The 18134-nt window shown below is 49.3% G+C and overlaps 1 protein-coding gene across 1 annotated transcript; it reads left to right on the top strand.

Annotated features, from left to right (window-relative positions):
• Nucleotides 1–116: 116 nt before the first annotated feature.
• LOC126526067 (2-Hydroxyacid oxidase 1-like) lies at nucleotides 117–17775 on the top strand. The gene is made up of 9 exons (XM_050174064.3): nucleotides 117–825; nucleotides 2340–2491; nucleotides 3213–3313; nucleotides 4012–4169; nucleotides 5374–5519; nucleotides 7416–7507; nucleotides 8682–8840; nucleotides 9873–9942; nucleotides 17581–17775. Exons 1-9 carry the CDS (start codon nucleotides 653–655, stop codon nucleotides 17646–17648), a joined length of 1119 nt encoding a protein of 372 aa, XP_050030021.1. The 5' UTR covers nucleotides 117–652; the 3' UTR covers nucleotides 17649–17775.
• The last annotated feature ends 359 nt before the right edge of the window (nucleotides 17776–18134 follow it).

Genomic DNA, 18134 nt, shown 5'->3' on the forward strand with positions numbered 1-18134 from the left:
AGAAGACTGGTAACAGAACAACTTGTTTATTCTAACATAGCAAAAGAGCGGCCGGTCAGGTCGACCGAAGTGGAGAGACGGGAGAGCACGTAACTCAACAGAAGAAATCGGAGCCTCTCTCCTGGCGTCCGGGGGCAGCTGCTCTTATACTCTCGGCGTCGCGGGCCAGAAGGAAGGTCACGGGATGAGCCCACGCGACGGCGGAGCATGAGCCCACGACGGCGCGCACGGTCGAGCCGAGAGACATGCTGAACCGAGTGTAGTGACGCATCGCCAACCCGCCGACGGACAGACCTGCTGGCTCCTCACTTGGGGAGCTCCGCTCCCCGGCTGCCGCGCTTTGACAAGCGTGGGCACACACACACACACGCACATACGAAGACACGTGGCACTGAAACACGCCTGGACACGCTTGGCGGGGAGGCGTTGCGGCGGCGTCGAACGGGCCAAAATGTCCGCCGCTTTGAACGAAGCCCCGGCGTCCGTTGCATCCGCGCCGGCATTACCGCGCGTTGTAGGCGAAACGTAACAATACGTAATTCATCGTTTGCTCGCTAAATAACGGCGCTTATTTAGGGTAACCTCTTTTGAGCAAGTGTCTGTTCGTGTCTGGTTGTGTGCAGCAGCTGCATAGCGGGAGATCTGCCCGAACATGAGTGGGCACAGCAGCGCGACTCACACCACGAGAGGTCCCGAGGACGCGAAGACGGTGGAGGACGTCGAGCGAGCGGCGTTGGCCAGACTGGATCCCGTACCTCGTGTCTACTTCACCATGGGCGAGGACCGGGAGCAGACGGTGTCCGAGAACAAGGTCGCATTCACGAGGTCTGCATCTTGCTCGCTAGCACGTGTATTTTTCACGCAGTATATAGCGTTTATAGGCGGTCTGCGCCGAAACGCTTTAGGTATATCATCGTCTGGCCTAAAAAAAAAAAAGAAAAAAAAACGTATACACTAACCCCGAAACTGACACGTGACGCACGCACCAGACGTTTCAAGGAGAGACTTGTGGCGAATTCGGCTAATCGCACCGGGGGCGCCCCGGGCGCCCTGGGGCGACAATGATTGGATGAAACGGCGCGTTTGGGCGCCCCGGTATACGCTCCGGGGCGATTTGCCGAATTCGCCATTAGGTACGAGGGAAGGGTGCTTGCTATCGTGACCCGACGGTTATGGCATTGTGCTGCAGTGCGGAAAGACAAAGGTTCGATCCCACTATCGGTCGCGCATTTCGTTAAAACATCGTAGGCGGACGTATACTTCGCCCACTTTGGAGGCATCCAACAGAAAAACTTGAGCTGTGTTGGGCGTACACAAAATATCAAGTCTATAAAAGATACGTGGTGGAGAAACGCGACTTTGACAAATGAGTGTGTGCAAGGTTGCCCGTGACGCACGCATGTGCAGCTGTCGAGGCATAACAAGGTTAGTATGCCGTATCGCGCGTTTAGATAGTTAACGAAGTTCTGGCTATAGTTTGCATAAGTTATTGTATGTTCTACGCGCTCGTTGAATAAGTGACGCTATATCTCGTGGTCTATAGCGTACATCGAATATTTCTGTTGTAGCACCGCACACCATGCTACAGTACAAATGTTCACTCGAGAGTAGTTGTAATGTTAAAAAAATAAATAAAGTAGGACTACACCAACTGAGAAATGCAGATACCTGCGTTTTTTTTTTCCCTAAATTTCTTTTTCTGATAGCTATAGCAATTATACTTCTCATTTTGTGTGGCCAATCCGGTTCGTGGATATATGCCATGATGACAGGAATAAATATGAACATCAACCCTGTTCGCCCAATAAAAATCGTCGTGACGGAGGCGAGCCACAAGCACGAGATGGTAAACCAGGTAATATAGAGCCCATAATTAAATGTAGAAGAAAAATGACAATATTATTCATGCATGCACACGCACGCGTGCACGCACGCACGCTTGAAGGTTTGCGTTCAAAAGCATAATGAAACTGTCATTTTCGACACACCATTCCTTATCCAATTAAACATTTCCGGCATTTTGACTTGAACAGTCTAGATAAGTTAACATCAGCGATGCATATTTGTCATTTTTTAATGTCCTGTCTTTCTCTCTATCATAATCATTCGGAACATGTATAACACGCAGGGGGCCAGGTTATCCGCACTTAGTCTGGTTTGCTCCGTCCGTTGACGTTACGGATTGACGGTACATAGTTTAAACGACATGTGTGCGCATTTTTCAGCATCTCAGTCGCCATTCCTACAACTCCGATAGTGGTGAATGTAGAACTTGCTGAACATTACGAGAGTATGAGTGTCGAAATACGTGCCAAATACGCGCCCGTGCATCCTCGCAGGCTCCGCCTCCTACCAAGACTGCTGAGGGGCGTGGCCGTCCGCAGCCTGGAAGCGACCGTGCTTGGAGCAAAGATTAGCATGCCAGTGGGCATATCGCCCGCGCCTTTTCACAGGATGGCTCACTCAGAAGGGGAGAAGGCCACCGCCAAAGGTATATCGCGTCACTTGTTCGCACGCGGGGTAGTGGCGTACTGTACGTCGTTCGGCAACCTCGTTGGTTGACGCACGACGTAGAACTCGGAGGTCCGTGCACTTCCGGTGTGAGCGCAGCGTTCCTCTGGCTAGGAGGATATCCTGTAATAGTCCACCTATAGTGGACTGTCCAGTTCGGCTGCCGCTGAAGTTCTCATTGGCCGGGCGGGGGTAGCAATGGGAAGGAGACAGTTGCCCCCAGCCAATCTCCTCATTCGTACAGCTCCAGCCAATCAGCGGCAGCCGAAGTTGACAGCCCACTAGGTGGACTCTTACCCCCGTATTCACAAATGCATCTTAACCTGAAACATACTGACTTAATTTAAATGACGCCTGTCATGATCGCACCAACGGAAACGCAATGAGCGTCTTGGGCGCGTTCGCATCAGGCGTCGTTTATGTCAAGTGAAGCATGGGCTTCAAGTTACCATGAATTTCTGAATACGGGGTTTAGAGTACCCCCTGCAGGTGTCGAAGCGATCCGACATGTCAGCAGATCGATCGTAAGGACGATCACCTACGTGCAGCGCGGTTTTAAAGTGGACTTCTAGCAAATAACGAATGCAACAGAAGAAAGGTACAATGATACAGCTCAGATAAAAATATGCGTTGACCGTACGATGTTCAGTGTGTTAAAAGCTTACACAATTGTGCGGTAATTGTTTTTACGGCTTGTGCAGCGGCGGAAGCTGCTGGTACGGTGATGATTCTCAGCATGTTCAGCACCACTTCTCTGGAGGACGTCAGAGATGCCGCGCCTGGCGCCCTGCTTTGGTTACAGGTTAGATCCCGGTCAGATAGTCGGATTGTGTGTACATATTGTTTTAGTATTTACATGAAGCTGTACAGTGTATTTACATTTACACTGTACGATGCTGAACATAAAAAATAACTGCAGAAAGCGTTCGCTGTAGAATATCACTATAGTGCAAAGCATCTATTATATGTAAGGAAGGGTGGGGGTGGAGATGTGTAGCTCTGAGGCCATAACACAAGCTCATTGGAAACGACGCAGCAGAAAGTGTTATCTTGCATGCAAGATATGCATATGTGTGTTGAAAGGGGGGGGGGGGGGGGATAAGGGAAAAGGACGCGCGTTTCCGACTACGGACACGTTACGCCTGTTCAATTTCTCGCTAATCGGGTAATTCCTCACCTCTTGTCTTTTTTATTCACATTTTGGACCACCTTATCCACATGCAAGATAGCCTGTACTGTAAACTAGTCTGGTGCATCTCGCTGCATTTCCTTCAACCTTTGTAGAAAATGCTATCATAAAGAGTGTGGCTACATCAAATATTGTTGTTCGTCTCGTCTTGTTGCGCGCTATGATGTCGGTTCACCGGCATCATCACAGATAAAGCGAAACAGGGAAAAAACGCTGCCTGTGTCTTTGTGTGCTCTGAATACTAATTCCTCGCATTGCTGCAAGGATGTTCTGCAGGCTGCTTCGTTTCCTATAGCGTGGTTTCCTGACAGGTGTTCATTCACCCGGACCGGACGGCTACCGAACGGCTGGTGGCCCGAGCACAGCAGGCGGGCTATAAAGCCCTGTGCTGCACGTTAGACGCACCTGTGGGCGGAACCAAGTCTGGAACTTTCGGGGAGTACCTGAAGCAGTACTCGCACAAGCTCAGGTACAGCGTTCTGTCGCAGCAGATTGCTAATTTCGCATTAAGATGCAAAGCTGAGCCAGTTGGTATAGGTGCTCATGTTGAAGTCTGTGCATGCGCTCACTCTTGGACAAAGGACAAGGAACTACAAGGATGGTAACGATCCTTTAGCGTTAGCATTTAACGATGGTAAAGTTAGCACTTATAACGCGAAAAAACAAACAGTTAAGCACCAAATCTGAGCTATTTCACTACAAGCATTGTGACAGATAACTTACCGGCGCTAAGCTTTAAAAGGCTATAGGCACAAGATTCACGCCAGGCTTAACCTTATTCTTCGCACCAAACGTCAGCGTCAAGCAAACCTGAATATATATACACTGGTAATCAACACGCGGTTGCGCTTAAGTTCAAGTTAGATGTTTGTCGTGCGTGAATATTGTCGTGCCATGTTTGATTTTAGCGTACCGGGGAAGTGAGACTACTTACACTGGGAATATAGTCGTGTCGAACACCGCCAGTGGCAGGCAATTAATTATTCTCCCCTGCTGAAAAAACAAAACAAACTATGTGCCCGATAACTCCCGCAACCAATAAGAGCACACAAGCTTTCGTAACAGGATATCTCCGCTAAATGACCCGTCTGGTCATATTGGATTGATTGACACCAGAGTTGTTTGGTCTATACTTTTCTTTTTTGATAGATATCACTTTTATGGTAAGCGAATCATTAACCTCGGACGCGTCTGCCCCGTTTTCAGATCCTCCAGTTAACTTGCAATGTCACTACTGGTGGTTTTCGGGATAAAACAAAAAATGATAGTTGTGGTGTGGCGCTATCAAATATTGATGGTATTCTAATATTATAATGAGCGAGCGCTGCTAATTTACAGCGGTCACCTTGAGACCAACGAGATTAATATTTTTGGAGGTTATTTTAGTGTTGTAACATCATGAGTGAAGCGTCTGCCCACTAGTACAAAATTATAGACGAGTGAGAGGCACGTATATGTGGGGCACAAAAAAAGAAAAAAAAAAAACGGGGGGTTCTCAGTAGTAAAGCAACACTGACGCAAAATCATTTACGTAGTTTCTTCTGTGCACACCGCCTCAACGTTTTTGACTCCGCAATGATTGCCAAGTATTCAATACTGCACGTAAACTAGGGCGTTGACTGTAGCTTGAACATAAGCCGCTTTTTTTTTTTGTTGCTGTTGTTGGCGAGAAGGGCAGCCAATTTTGACGACGATGATGCCAAACAAGGTGGCAAGTCACTCGCCCAGGCGTTCCTGGATCCGGGTCTGACATGGGATGACTTGGCTTGGCTCAAGGGCGTATCCATCTTACCCATCGTCGTCAAGGGGGTCCTGACAGGTAAGAGAGCATCAGAAAAAAAAAATTATTGGTTTGGGTGGATATTTTAAATCGAAGGTTTATTTGCATACACTCTCCGGTTTCTCGTTTGTCCAATCCCAACCGAGGCTCTGAATGGAGCCACGGGGACGGCCAGACAAAAAAGACGCCGTTGTAGTGATCCCACGTGACCGCAGCGTGCAGGACGCCACTGGAGTGGCCAAAAATGGGATGGTTGGGCACGTCTACTTCTGGACGCGTCATTTGCGCTTGGCGACAAGATGTCACAGCTGTTGCGCGAAATGCCGAGAGTGGTAATAACTGGGGCCCTCTGGGGACACTAGACACTAGACAGCAGCTGCCGAGAAGAGCGCAAATAAAGTAACACACGAGAAATTTCGTGCCGGGCATTCACGACCTCGTACTACGCTTTAAAATAATTTATTCCTTTAAAATTGAATAGGGGTGTATATAAGCCTATAACTCACACTCTTACACTCCTTTTTCACGCCTTTTTAGAGCCTTTCACTCATACCCTTACACCATTGCGTCAGAGTAGACAGCTGACGCCGAGAGCCTTCACTCCGTCTACCCATGAACACCTGCTGGGAGGTTCACGTTTAGAGTCCCGTAGCGATTGCAACCACTTGACTCGCGTCTGCGTTGATTCGAGCGTCGGAAAGGGTGGATTACTCATAAACCAGCCTCAGAGAAGCGAGGTGCCGATCTCGCAGAAAAAGGGAAACGTCACCTGCGCACGATGGCACAATTTATGAGACCCAAACCATGAGGCGTCAAACCGCGTATGTCTTGACATGGACGATGTGTCAAGCTAGAGGATCGAGGCACAGGATGAAGTAGATGGACACAGTAATGGACATCCTTGTCGAATCACATGGACATAATTCTTTTTGTTTAGAAAAATTGTACTTACACTATGTGCAAACGATGACGACAGTAAGCTTATCCCAAGCTAAACTCGCAACATAAGTTGTATAGTTAATTCCTAATGCACCACCAAAGAAGGCAAGCGATTTCGCAGGCAACAACAAGTGTGACAAGTAGCGAAGAGAGTTTCCAGTGGTTGACAAAGCCGCTCCATGGAGAAATAGCCATCTTAGCCACAAATTTCAGTGCAAAAGCTATGGATCCGTAGATATGTAAATCAAATAGCGATATTCTCTGTATATCACTTTCGGTAATATCACTTATACCGGCATCTGATTGGTGAATTAACTCGGCATGCAGAACGGCCATCTCTCCAGGGAGTGAAAGTTCAAAATACTTGCGTCAGATTGCACCCTGCAGATGCCGATCATGTGCAACATATTGTGCAATGCAGATTCATGCGGACGGAGTGCGGTATGTTGCATTGGTACGAAGTTCAGCGCTGCTCTTCTTCGCACCTGGCATAGATCACAAGTGACCTCATTCACTTCGCGGAAAAGAGACGCGCACCTCCGACCATTCGCTATAAGATCACGCATATCCCGCGCAATGCTGCGGGAGTCGGTGAGACTCCGCAGCGGAGATTTTATCGAGAGCCACCGGAATGGTGGGTCCCGATAAAAGACGCGCGGCGGAATTCGGCGACGAACGCATCTCGCATGTGATACAATAAACATAATGTAGAGAAAAAAAAAAAGTCTGATTTAATGACTAGAGCATCGAGCTTCTTTTTCATTTTTATTTTACTTTCACAAGTACAAAATCACACTTCTGGTAACTGATACTCTTGAAGCTTGAAACGAGTTTGTTGCATTTCCTCTTCACACATCTTGCTCGATCGTAAGGCTCGGCCAGTCAAGCGCGATGTGGCCTTGACAGACCTGTGCATTGTATCCTGCATTTTCATCGAGTAATAAGTTACTATTATTGAATTGCACTTCGTATTTTGCCATTCGTCGCTATCCGAAGCGGAGGCGGCCGTTCAAGCCGCGGATCACGGAGCTTCGGCGATCCTGGTGTCCAATCACGGAGGCCGGCAGCTTGACGGGGTTCCAGCGACGGTGAGTCACGGCGTTCAGACGCGCGACATTGCTAGTAGCTTACCTACAAGATGTAAAAAATAAATGCGCACATTAAGTGCAATATTTCTCTCTCTCTCTCTCTCTCTCTTAACCACGCCATCGGCCGGGCACAAAAACGTGCTGAAAGTGCCTTGCAAGATTACTTTCAATGCTACTTGTCATAATCAAAGTACAGTTTAACAGGAACCGATACAGTAGGCGAGTGACACCGCGAAATTTAATTGAAGTGAGTATGTGCGACGTGACTAATTCGGTGATGGATTTCATATGTGTTATATTTCTGGTTCATACCTTCATTGCGTAGTGTATACCCTTAATAAATAATGAAATATATTAACAACTTCACTTTATTATTATTATTATTATTATTATTATTATTATTATTATTATTATTATTATTATTTGGTATACTTTTGGCAATTCATTATGAGAGAAAGAATTACACAGGTCCAAAAAACACCATCGCAAAAAAATTTTAAAAAGCCTGCAGCTTTGGCATTGCGCAAAACTGTAATGTTGTTCCCGCGAATTTATCCGTTACTCAGCAGACACAGTCATTCAATTGTTCTGACTTTAAACTCGCCTCTCTTTGTTGCCATCAGTTCACGGAGAAGACTGTGGACGTAAACACAGGCCTTTCAACCTTTCAAAGCAGTGGCATAAAACTACTTCGGGAGATTGCCGAAGAACTGGATAATTCAAAATAAGATATGGCATATAAAGTGTAAAATAAGCTAAGCAAAAGTAAAAGAAATAAAACAAAAGCCACGTGCGTACTAGCACGACGCTCGCGTAGCACACGTGACTTTACAATGGAATGGCAAATTCGTGCCGTGAGGAGACAGTCTGACCATTCCACATTACCCCCGTCGACGTAGAATTACTTCTAATCTAAGCCACATGCAGCGCTACGGCTCAGTGCGTTAGGTAGGCATTTTTCATCACACAGCGAAACCGCACGCATGCATGCATATTCCGTTTATTTTCGGGCAACGTAGACGCAATTCTGATAAATACTGCGTCGGTCACAATGAGGAGGGTTGCAGACGAATGGACGTGGAGTCAAAATGTACCGTTTCTTGTGCAACGATTATTTGCCTTTTTTTAAAAAAACGAACTGCCTTCGGTTGCGCGTTCGCCTGTAACTCTTCAGATCGAGGTGCTGTCCGACATTGTCCGAGCCGTGGGTCATCGGTGCGACGTCTACCTGGACGGCGGAGTGCGTCTGGGCACCGACGTGGTCAAGGCGCTCGCACTGGGCGCACGCGCCGTGTTCGTCGGAAGACCGGCCGTTTTCGGGCTCGCCTACAACGTAAGCACTTATGACGACATCCGCCTGTCCGTAACGCCAACACTTAAAGGCGGTCACAAGGAAAGCCGCGAGGAAAGCCCGACGGGATTCATCGAAAACAGAGCGCAGCGCGCAGTTCAAGAAAAAAAAAGAAGAGAGAGAAAATTGGAGGAAACTTAAGCTTCGCCTTTGAGAATGGAACGCGATAGCATGTACTCAGAGATCCCTGACTGCTTCTCACGCTTCCCGGCAAATGCAAGCTTATGTAACCGTAGCGTTCACCGGGAAACGCTGGCGGCGAGCGCTCTGCACAAAGGCGAGCCTTCTGGTAGAAACGCGGCCTCTTGCGGGGACCGATCCCGGAGGTAGTGCACAACCGCGCCAAAAAATACATAATTTTCAGGTTTCTGTTATTGTATAGCACGTTTTATGTTTCAATCTAAGGAGATTTAACATAAGAAGTATGCGTGCCACGATAACCTGATGGTTACACGTCATCTTTATGCTGGGCGCGGGGGGTCCGAGATTCTATCCAACCGTAGGGCACGTAATTCCATTTTCTCTCAACACATCAGCAGCGCCAAGCAGCCACGGTCAGGAAAACCGGCGAGGGTTTCACAAATAAATACACGACGAAGGGTTGCAAACTTGTGCAGCCTTTGTCAAAAGTATATAAGGGTTCTTCCTTTGCTCGGCTGGTCTTAAGCTTCGCCGTGGCATTCATGACGCTCCAGATATGGGTAGTGTCAGTGTTATTTTCATTACCCAGAGCGCTGTCACCTGTGGTATACCACGGCGACTCCCTTAAACAGCCTGTCGTCAGCTGCAGTTCGCTGCAAGCAAAGTAGCCGTTACAGTTTCGACAAAGAGCGTACATATCAAGCATAACATAGAGCCGGCGCATGACTTGTGCAATCGTGATTAGTCTGTTCTGTAACGGCGCTGAACTACGCGTAGCTTCTCTCTTGTTGTTGAGTTGATGAAAGAAAAAAACGAGAGGCGGAACACTACTCAGTTCACTTTTCTTGACGTCGGGTTAATCTTCACGAACAGGGCCAAGAAGGAGTGACCAAAGTACTGGAGATTCTTCGGTCGGAGGTTGATCGCGCCATGGCTCTAATGGGTAAGTTGCCAGGCGCCATCAAGTTGTGCGGGTGTTCGTTTTTGTGGCTTGCCAAGCGTGTTCTGTTAGAACAGATGACAGTGGCGGCAGTCATTCACATCGAGTAACGTCGTAGGTTAAAGTAATGTTATAACTAACAATGATAGTATAATGTTCCGAACGGCTGGCATATCAAGCATTATCAAAGATACAATCGCTACAATAAAGCTTGAAACAGTGCGGCTATCGTTTCGATATGTAGTAGAATTTGTTGTTTATTAATTAACTATAAAATGCGAGGAGTGAGGAAGCAAGTTCCTATACTTGACGCACTTTTAGACACGACTTTATCTCATATTTGCGGAACTTGTATTGAATATTATGCAGTAACGTGAATCACTGAAGACTAAGAAAGCAGGGAATACGTGCTTCTGTCTCGGATAGGAGTTATTTGAATGTTACCTGAGCGTTTTGTTTTGTTGCTTGCTGTACGAATATAAATAATCTCCGCTCTGTCCTGTCTCTTTCACGTTGTCCTCTGTGTTCTTATCTTGCGCTTAATCATGCCTCAGAATTAAAAATGCAATGACTGCCCCGATTGTTTTCTTTAACTGTGATCTTCTTTAATCGCAGCTGTCGTCTGCATAAGGCGTGGGCACATTGCATGTCGTGTTCAACTTCCGGACCCAACGTCGCGCATTTGATAACGAGCCTGTTGTAATCGCACCGCTGGCCCGAGTTGTTGGGGACTCGGTGTTGACGCCCGTTATTGCCAATGGGTCGCAAGCCCCAAGGGTAGCGTTGGCCTGGCGGCCTGGGGCACTGGAAGCATCCGAAGGTCCCGGCAAAGCAAGAGAAGACTGGTAACAGAACAACTTGTTTATTCTAACATAGCAAAAGAGCGGCCGGTCAGGTCGACCGGAGTGGAGAGACGGGAGAGCACGTAACTCAACAGTACAAATCGGAGCCTCTCCCCTGGCGTCCGGGGGCAGCTGCTCTTATACTCTCGGCGTCGCGGTCCAAAAGGGAAGGAGGGAAGGTCACGGGATGAAGGTCACGGGACGGCGGAGCCTGAGCCCACGACGGCGCGAACTGTCGGGCCGAGAGACCTGCTGAACCGAGTGTAGTGACGCATCGCCAACCCTCACCCACACGACGGCGCGAACAGTTGAGCCGAGAGACGTCCAGGCTCCTCATTCGGGGAACTCCGCTCCCCGGCTGCCGCGTTTTGACAAGCGAGGGCACACACACACACACGCACACACGAAGACACGTGGCACTGAAACACGCCTGGACACGCTTGGCGGGTAGGCGTTGCGGCGGCGTCGAACAGGCCAAAATGTCCGCCGTTTTGAACAAAGCCCCGGCGTCCGTTGCATCCGCGCCGGCATTACCGCGCGTTGTAGGCGAAACGTAACAGACCGCCCCGCCGGGGAAAGGAGATCCCGATGGTCAGGGGACTGCATCCGCTGTCCGGAGGGATGTCGCTCGATGATGCTCATAACCGAAGTTGGGCGTCCTTGGGCGTTTCTTGAGCGCAGCGCACAGAGAAGGCCTCGTTCTCACGTTCAGGTGCACACAGGACACTGCAAAGTGACTTCGGGAGAGTTGACATTTTTGTTCTCGTTTCCGGCAAGCGTTAGAACCACGCCAAAAGTCAACCGCTCAGTCAGCAAGCACGGCACAACCCTCACTAAGCCCTGCCAGGCTCTTCCCCCTTTTATACTGCTGCCTAGTTCCTTACAGTAGTTTAGCAGCACTCAGAACGCGTCCACAAATCGGAAAAATTGCACTAAAAAGCACATCATCACTTTGAAACACTACACAAAAGCAATAAGTTAAAAATCCTGCCTCAGGAAGAAAAACATCAGTAACAAACAATTTTGAGGCTGATTCCCACGTTAGGGGCTTCGACTTAAGCCATCGGCGTTACCGTTGAGACTCCCCTTTTTGTAACGCACCTCAAAGGAATATTGTTGCAAAGCGAGGCTCCAGCGCAGGAGGCGGCCATTTTTGGGAGAGATGGTCTGCAGCCATTGGAGAGGGCAGTGATCCGTTTCAATGATAAACCTCGAGCCAGCTAGGTAACATGACAATTTCTGAACGGCCCACACGATACACGCACACTCTTTCTCGGTGGCGCTATACGCCTGCTCACGACTCGTCAGCTTACGACTAGCATACAGGACGGGGTGTTCTACTTCTCCATTTTCCCGTTGGCACAGTACAACGCCCATGCCTCGCTCACTAGCATCACACTGAACAACGAACCCTTTTGTGTAGTCGGGCGATCGTAGCACAGGCTGGCTTGTTAGGGCGCTCTTTAGGGCGCTAAAAGCTCTTTCCTTCGTCTCATCCCAGACGACTGTTTGCGGCTCTGTCTTTCTTAGAGCATCCGTCAAGGGAGCCGCGATATCAGAGTACCTGGGGATGTACCTCTGATAGTAGCCGGCGACACCTAAGAACGACCGAATATCGGTCTTCGTACGCGGTTGCGGGAAGTCTCGCACAGCGGCCACCTTTATTTCAGAGGGGCGGCGTCGACCCCGACCAATCACGTGTCCGAGGTAGATAACCTCGGCCTGTGCTAACTGGCACTTGGGAGCCTTGACTGTCAAGCCCGCATCGCGCAGGCGGGTTAGCACTGCCCGCAAGTGCGCCATATGTTCCGGCCAGGATGCGGAGAATATCGCTACGTCGTCTAGATACGGTAAAGCGAATTCTTGCTGTCCCTGCAACACTTTATCCATGAGGCTTGAAAAGCAGTATGGCGCGTTCTTCAAACCAAAACTCAAAACTTTAGGACGGAATGTCCCCATGGGTGAAATGAACGCCGCATACCTACTAGCCTCTTCTGTAAGTGGAACCTGCCAATAACCCCTGACAAGATCTAGGGTGGAAATAAACTGAGCGCTACTCACTCTCTCAAGGCGCTCCTCGATGTTAGGGATCGGATAAATTTGATCCTTAGTGATGGAATTAAGCCTGCGGTAGTCGACGCAAGGACGAGGTTCCTTGCCCGGTACCTCAACTAAAATCAAAGGGGAGGTATAATCACTCTCACCCGCTTCAATAACACCGAGCTGTAGCATTTTCTTTACCTCAGCCTCCATAATATCGCTCTGGCGGGGTGACACCCGGTACGCCTTGGATCGTACTGGCTCTGGGGAGGTAAGTTCTATGTCATGAGTAAGGACAGAAGTCCTACCAGGCCTCTCAGAGAACAGACCTTGAAACTCTTGTAAGAGCTGGTGTAGTTCGGTTTTCTGCTCAGGCGACAGCGATGCTTTACTTATTAAGTCACTAATGACTTGATCGGTGTCTTTCCTGTTCGTCACTGAGCCTAGTCCCGGAAGCTCGACCGGAAGCTCTTCTAACTTTCCCGCATCGGGAATTTCCTCTCCAGTATCTGGTGCCTTTAACGCTACAGGCTCAATTTTATCCCGTTCGGGCGTGCTCTGAATACCAGCTTGCTGCGCCTCTGACCCTTTCTCATCGTTCAACAACGTCGGCCCCGCAACTACCGCCTTTGCAGCGAGCTCCCGAACCTTCGATCTGGTTAAGGCCTGAACGCTAGCCTCACCAAACAAAAGCCCCTTCTCGCGCAGGAGGTGATCGGACCTGTTCGAAAATAGGTACGGGTACTGGGGGGGCAGCATAGATGACACTGCGGCCTCCGTCTCAAGTGCTCCGAAAGGTCCTTCAATAAGCACTTTTGCTACCGGCAGACACACGCTATGAGCTTCCACTGCTTGCTTGATCCATGCGCACTCGCCCGTGAACATATCGGGTTCTACGTAAGAGGGGTGAACTACATCCATTGTAGCTGCGGAATCGCGAAGCACTCGGCACTCTTTCCCGTTCACGAGGAGGTCTCGCATGTAAGGCTCGAGAAGCTTCATGTTCTCGTCAGTGCTGCATATAGACAAAAACACGACTTGTGTTTTTGTTTCTGGACACTGCGCCGAAAAGTGACCCGGCTTCTGGCACGTATAACAAACGCGCGCTTGCCTCGTCTCGAACCGCTTTCTGCGTTCGGCTTCGGTTGCCGCCGTCTCCTTACGTTCGGTCGGACTGCTTTCACTCGCATCCGCACTACGTGTATCCCCCTTTGCTCTCATGGGTGTGAACTTCGGCCTCTCAAACTTGGAGCCAAATTCACCCTTTTGACCGTCCTTAGCTCCGCGAGCCCGACGCGTCACAAACTCCTCGGCTAACTCAGCGGCTCTAGCCACCGTACTAACGTCTGGCCTATCCAAGACCCAGTACCGCACGTTCTCAGGTAACCGACTATAAAACTGTTCTAGCCCGAAACACTGCAGAACTTTCTCATGGTCACCAAACGCTTTCTCTTCTTTGAGCCACTCCTGCATGTTTGACATAAGCCTGTACGCAAACTCTGTATATGACTCACTTTTGCCTTTCTCATTTTCCCGAAACTTCCGACGGAACGCCTCCGCTGACAGCCGGTACTTTTTTAGCAGACTCGATTTCACTTTGTCGAAATCCTCTGCCTCCTCTCTCTCCAAGCGAGCGACTACGTCGGCCGCCTCGCCGGGTAGCAAAGTGAGCAAGCGCTGTGGCCACGTTTCCCGAGAGAACCCCTGCTTCTCGCACGTTCGCTCAAAGTTAACCAGGAACAAACCAATGTCCTCTCCAAGCTTAAACGGCCGCATCAGGTCAGTCATTTTGAACAATACTCGTTCTCCTGCACCGTGTGCCTGACTTCCATTACGAGCGCGTTCCATCTCTACCTCGAGACGCTTCATTTCCAAAGCGTGTTCGCGCTCTTCTTTTTCTTTCTGTTCTTTTCGTTCACGCTCATTTTTCTCTTTCTGTTCTTTAAGTTCACGCTCATCTTTCTCTTTCTGTTCTTTAAGTTCACGCTCCCTCTCCTCAATGGTCTCAAGGCATTCCGACAGCTCGTCATCCTCAGCTTCTAACTCAAGAATAGCCCTTAGCAGTTCTGGTTTTCTGAGTTTGTCTGAGACATCCAGACCCAACTCTCTTGCAAGCTCCAGCAATTTCGGTTTGCGCAACGACTTCAAATCCATGGCTGCTCTGAATGCTGCTTTCTCTACTGCCTACTATTGTCCTGCCGCAAACTAACCCGGTAGCAACGACAACCACAATTACCAGCTCTGTTTCTAACACTAACAAAAGCCTGGCAAAACTCAGAAGAAGAAAGTCCCGCACTCACCAAACCTTGCAGCCAAGACTTCAGCGCAGTCGTTCCGCTGCAGGCAACCAGTCATCACACAGGGCTCGTTGCGCTGCTCCCGGATGGTCGTTGTGCTGCTCAGCATACAGTCAACCGCATCTCTTCGCTGCTGGCCTCCGTTGTCGCGATCTCACCGCTGGCAACCAGATGTTGTAATCGCACCGCTGGCCCGAGTTGTTGGGGACTCGGTGTTGACGCCCGTTATTGCCAATGGGTCGCAAGCCCCAAGGGTAGCGTTGGCCTGGCGGCCTGGGGCACTGGAAGCATCCGAAGGTCCCGGCAAAGCAAGAGAAGACTGGTAACAGAACAACTTGTTTATTCTAACATAGCAAAAGAGCGGCCGGTCAGGTCGACCGGAGTGGAGAGACGGGAGAGCACGTAACTCAACAGTACAAATCGGAGCCTCTCCCCTGGCGTCCGGGGGCAGCTGCTCTTATACTCTCGGCGTCGCGGTCCAAAAGGGAAGGAGGGAAGGTCACGGGATGAAGGTCACGGGACGGCGGAGCCTGAGCCCACGACGGCGCGAACTGTCGGGCCGAGAGACCTGCTGAACCGAGTGTAGTGACGCATCGCCAACCCTCACCCACACGACGGCGCGAACAGTTGAGCCGAGAGACGTCCAGGCTCCTCATTCGGGGAACTCCGCTCCCCGGCTGCCGCGTTTTGACAAGCGAGGGCACACACACACACACGCACACACGAAGACACGTGGCACTGAAACACGCCTGGACACGCTTGGCGGGTAGGCGTTGCGGCGGCGTCGAACAGGCCAAAATGTCCGCCGTTTTGAACAAAGCCCCGGCGTCCGTTGCATCCGCGCCGGCATTACCGCGCGTTGTAGGCGAAACGTAACAAGCCCTAATCGCGGTGTTGTGATTAAAGAGCGGTTGCAGAAACGTCGGCGCACTCAATTTACTCGGATGTTGTTGGACCCGAGGCGGCAGAATGTTACTCCGCATCCCTGCATTACGGCGTTCTTCATCAGCATTGCGACGTCCAAGCGAAATACTTCATCATTTCCTATCGCAGCAAAACCATGGTCAAATACTGGGGTCACAACTTATCATCGTCTGCGATAAATTAAGTTACCAATTCCGTCATTATCGACTTTCTTCTCGATGTCTGTGAGTGCAGTAATGGGCTGGTAAGGTAATACAAACAGTATGTACAGTAAAAGTTCAACACCAACATTCAAGCAAACCTTCAAGAGACCTCAAGAAAACGCTTGCTCAATTGAAAGCTAATTGAAGTGAGTGCTTCCTGAACATGACCACCACCATTTTATAGTAAGTGCCGAGAAAAAAAGAAAAAAAGAAAGGGGCCACCATCCTAAACCTACCCCAACAACAACAAAAACAACCCCCTCCTCCCAGGGGGAGTTTGACGACGCAAGTAAACGATATCTAGCGACTACATTTTTATGAGAACAGAGTAACGAGAATATGGGCGATTTCCATACATGTTATATGTTTTCCCATATATATATATATATATATATATATATATATATATATATATATATATATATATATATATATGAAAGTGATATATGCGGCGTATAAAAGTAGAGTCACTGAATTGGACAGCTCTAGACGTTCTTTATTGACTTTCGAACAAGGTGCACCCGCCGTGGTTGCTTAGTGGCTATGGTGTTGGGCTGCTAAGCACGAGGTCGCGGGATCAAATCCTGGCCACGGCGGCCGCATTTCTATAGGGGTGAAAACAACCGTTTACTCAGATTTAGGTGCACGTTAAAGAACCCCAGGTGGTCCACATTACGGGAGTCCCCCACAGCGGCGTGCCTCATAATCAGGTCATGATTCTGGTCGGTAAAACCGCATGATTTAATTTAAACAAGGTTCTGGGAGCATGTAGGCTCGCCAACCTCACAATTCGTTTGCAGACATGTCGTATTAAGATACGGGGCGTACACGGGCAATATCCATGGCGCCGTGGAATATAGTATGGGCGTAACTGTCAGATTATTAGCGGGATTTTAGAGTTTTATTTTTTCTTGGTGCACGATGCGTTAAAGCGAGACGCGCACGTTAGGATCCTTGCGCATGCACGTTTTATACCGCGAATTACTGTGGCGGTGAACAGATGACGCGACGTCGATGAACGCATCTCGAGGGGCACGCGGCCTTCCCATTGGCTGAGGAGTCCTTGCAGCTTCTACAGCGCTGCATACGACTTGCGAGATGAAGTGTAATACATTCTTCCTCGCTCCTCAACCAACTCCCCTCTCTCCCTCCATGCCCCCTATTGGTTTCGCAAGACCCTTCCTTCAAACCCGTGTCCTGGATTGATGTCATGTTCAAGCGGGACGTCAATGCACTGGCTTTCTGTCGGTCCCAATTTCGTAGCGCTACAGTGATCTTCCCACGCCATGGTGCTTCACTGTACTTCTGTTTCGTAAGTATACTTCTGTTTCGTAGGTTGCCGGTCCATCAGCGAACTTCATTCTGGCATGGTGGTTCGCCAGGAACGCTTCGCGAGGCTCTGACATATGGTGCGCGTCCCATTCCGCCTCGCGACCGGAACTGCTGGGAACTGTGACGACTCCTTCGCGAGTTGACTGTTGACGCCGTTGAAATTGCCGTCGCGCACGTTAATAAAAGACTGTTGCTGGGCACCACACGTTTAGTTCCATTCTTCGCCGCAGCCGCTGCAACATGAAGCTTGAAAAAAGAAAAAGAAAGACCAATGGGCCGACTCTGCACTTGAAACAGAGACACGAAAACTTTAGTGACACTTTGGAGATGTGCACCTGGCGGATCGCCTAGCTGGCATGTTGCTCCAGTTATGCCCTGTTTATACAAGTATAACGCGTTTCATTTTGCTTTTTTTCCTTGACATTTTTGGTCGTAGGACGTGCCTTGCGCTATATTCAAGTTCGTGACGCGAATATTACACGTTTTATAACATTTTTTTTTCTGGCGTTTCAAACCACAGTGAGCTAGATCACTAGGCAACACCGCGATCGCTAACG

The sequence above is a fragment of the Dermacentor andersoni genome, chromosome 8 (assembly GCF_023375885.2).
Source record: "Dermacentor andersoni chromosome 8, qqDerAnde1_hic_scaffold, whole genome shotgun sequence".
Classification (NCBI taxonomy): domain Eukaryota; kingdom Metazoa; phylum Arthropoda; class Arachnida; order Ixodida; family Ixodidae; genus Dermacentor; species Dermacentor andersoni.

Bases quoted from the DNA above. Each gene is read 5' to 3' on its own strand.
- LOC126526067 (XM_050174064.3), top strand. From the start codon at position 653: ATGAGTGGGCACAGCAGCGCGACTCACACCACGAGAGGTCCCGAGGAC. The intron at 826-2,339 runs GTCTGCATCTTG...GCATCCTCGCAG, and splicing joins AACAAGGTCGCATTCACGAG to GCTCCGCCTCCTACCAAGAC. The intron at 9,943-17,580 runs GTAAGTTGCCAG...TCTGTTTCGTAG, and splicing joins TCGCGCCATGGCTCTAATGG to GTTGCCGGTCCATCAGCGAA.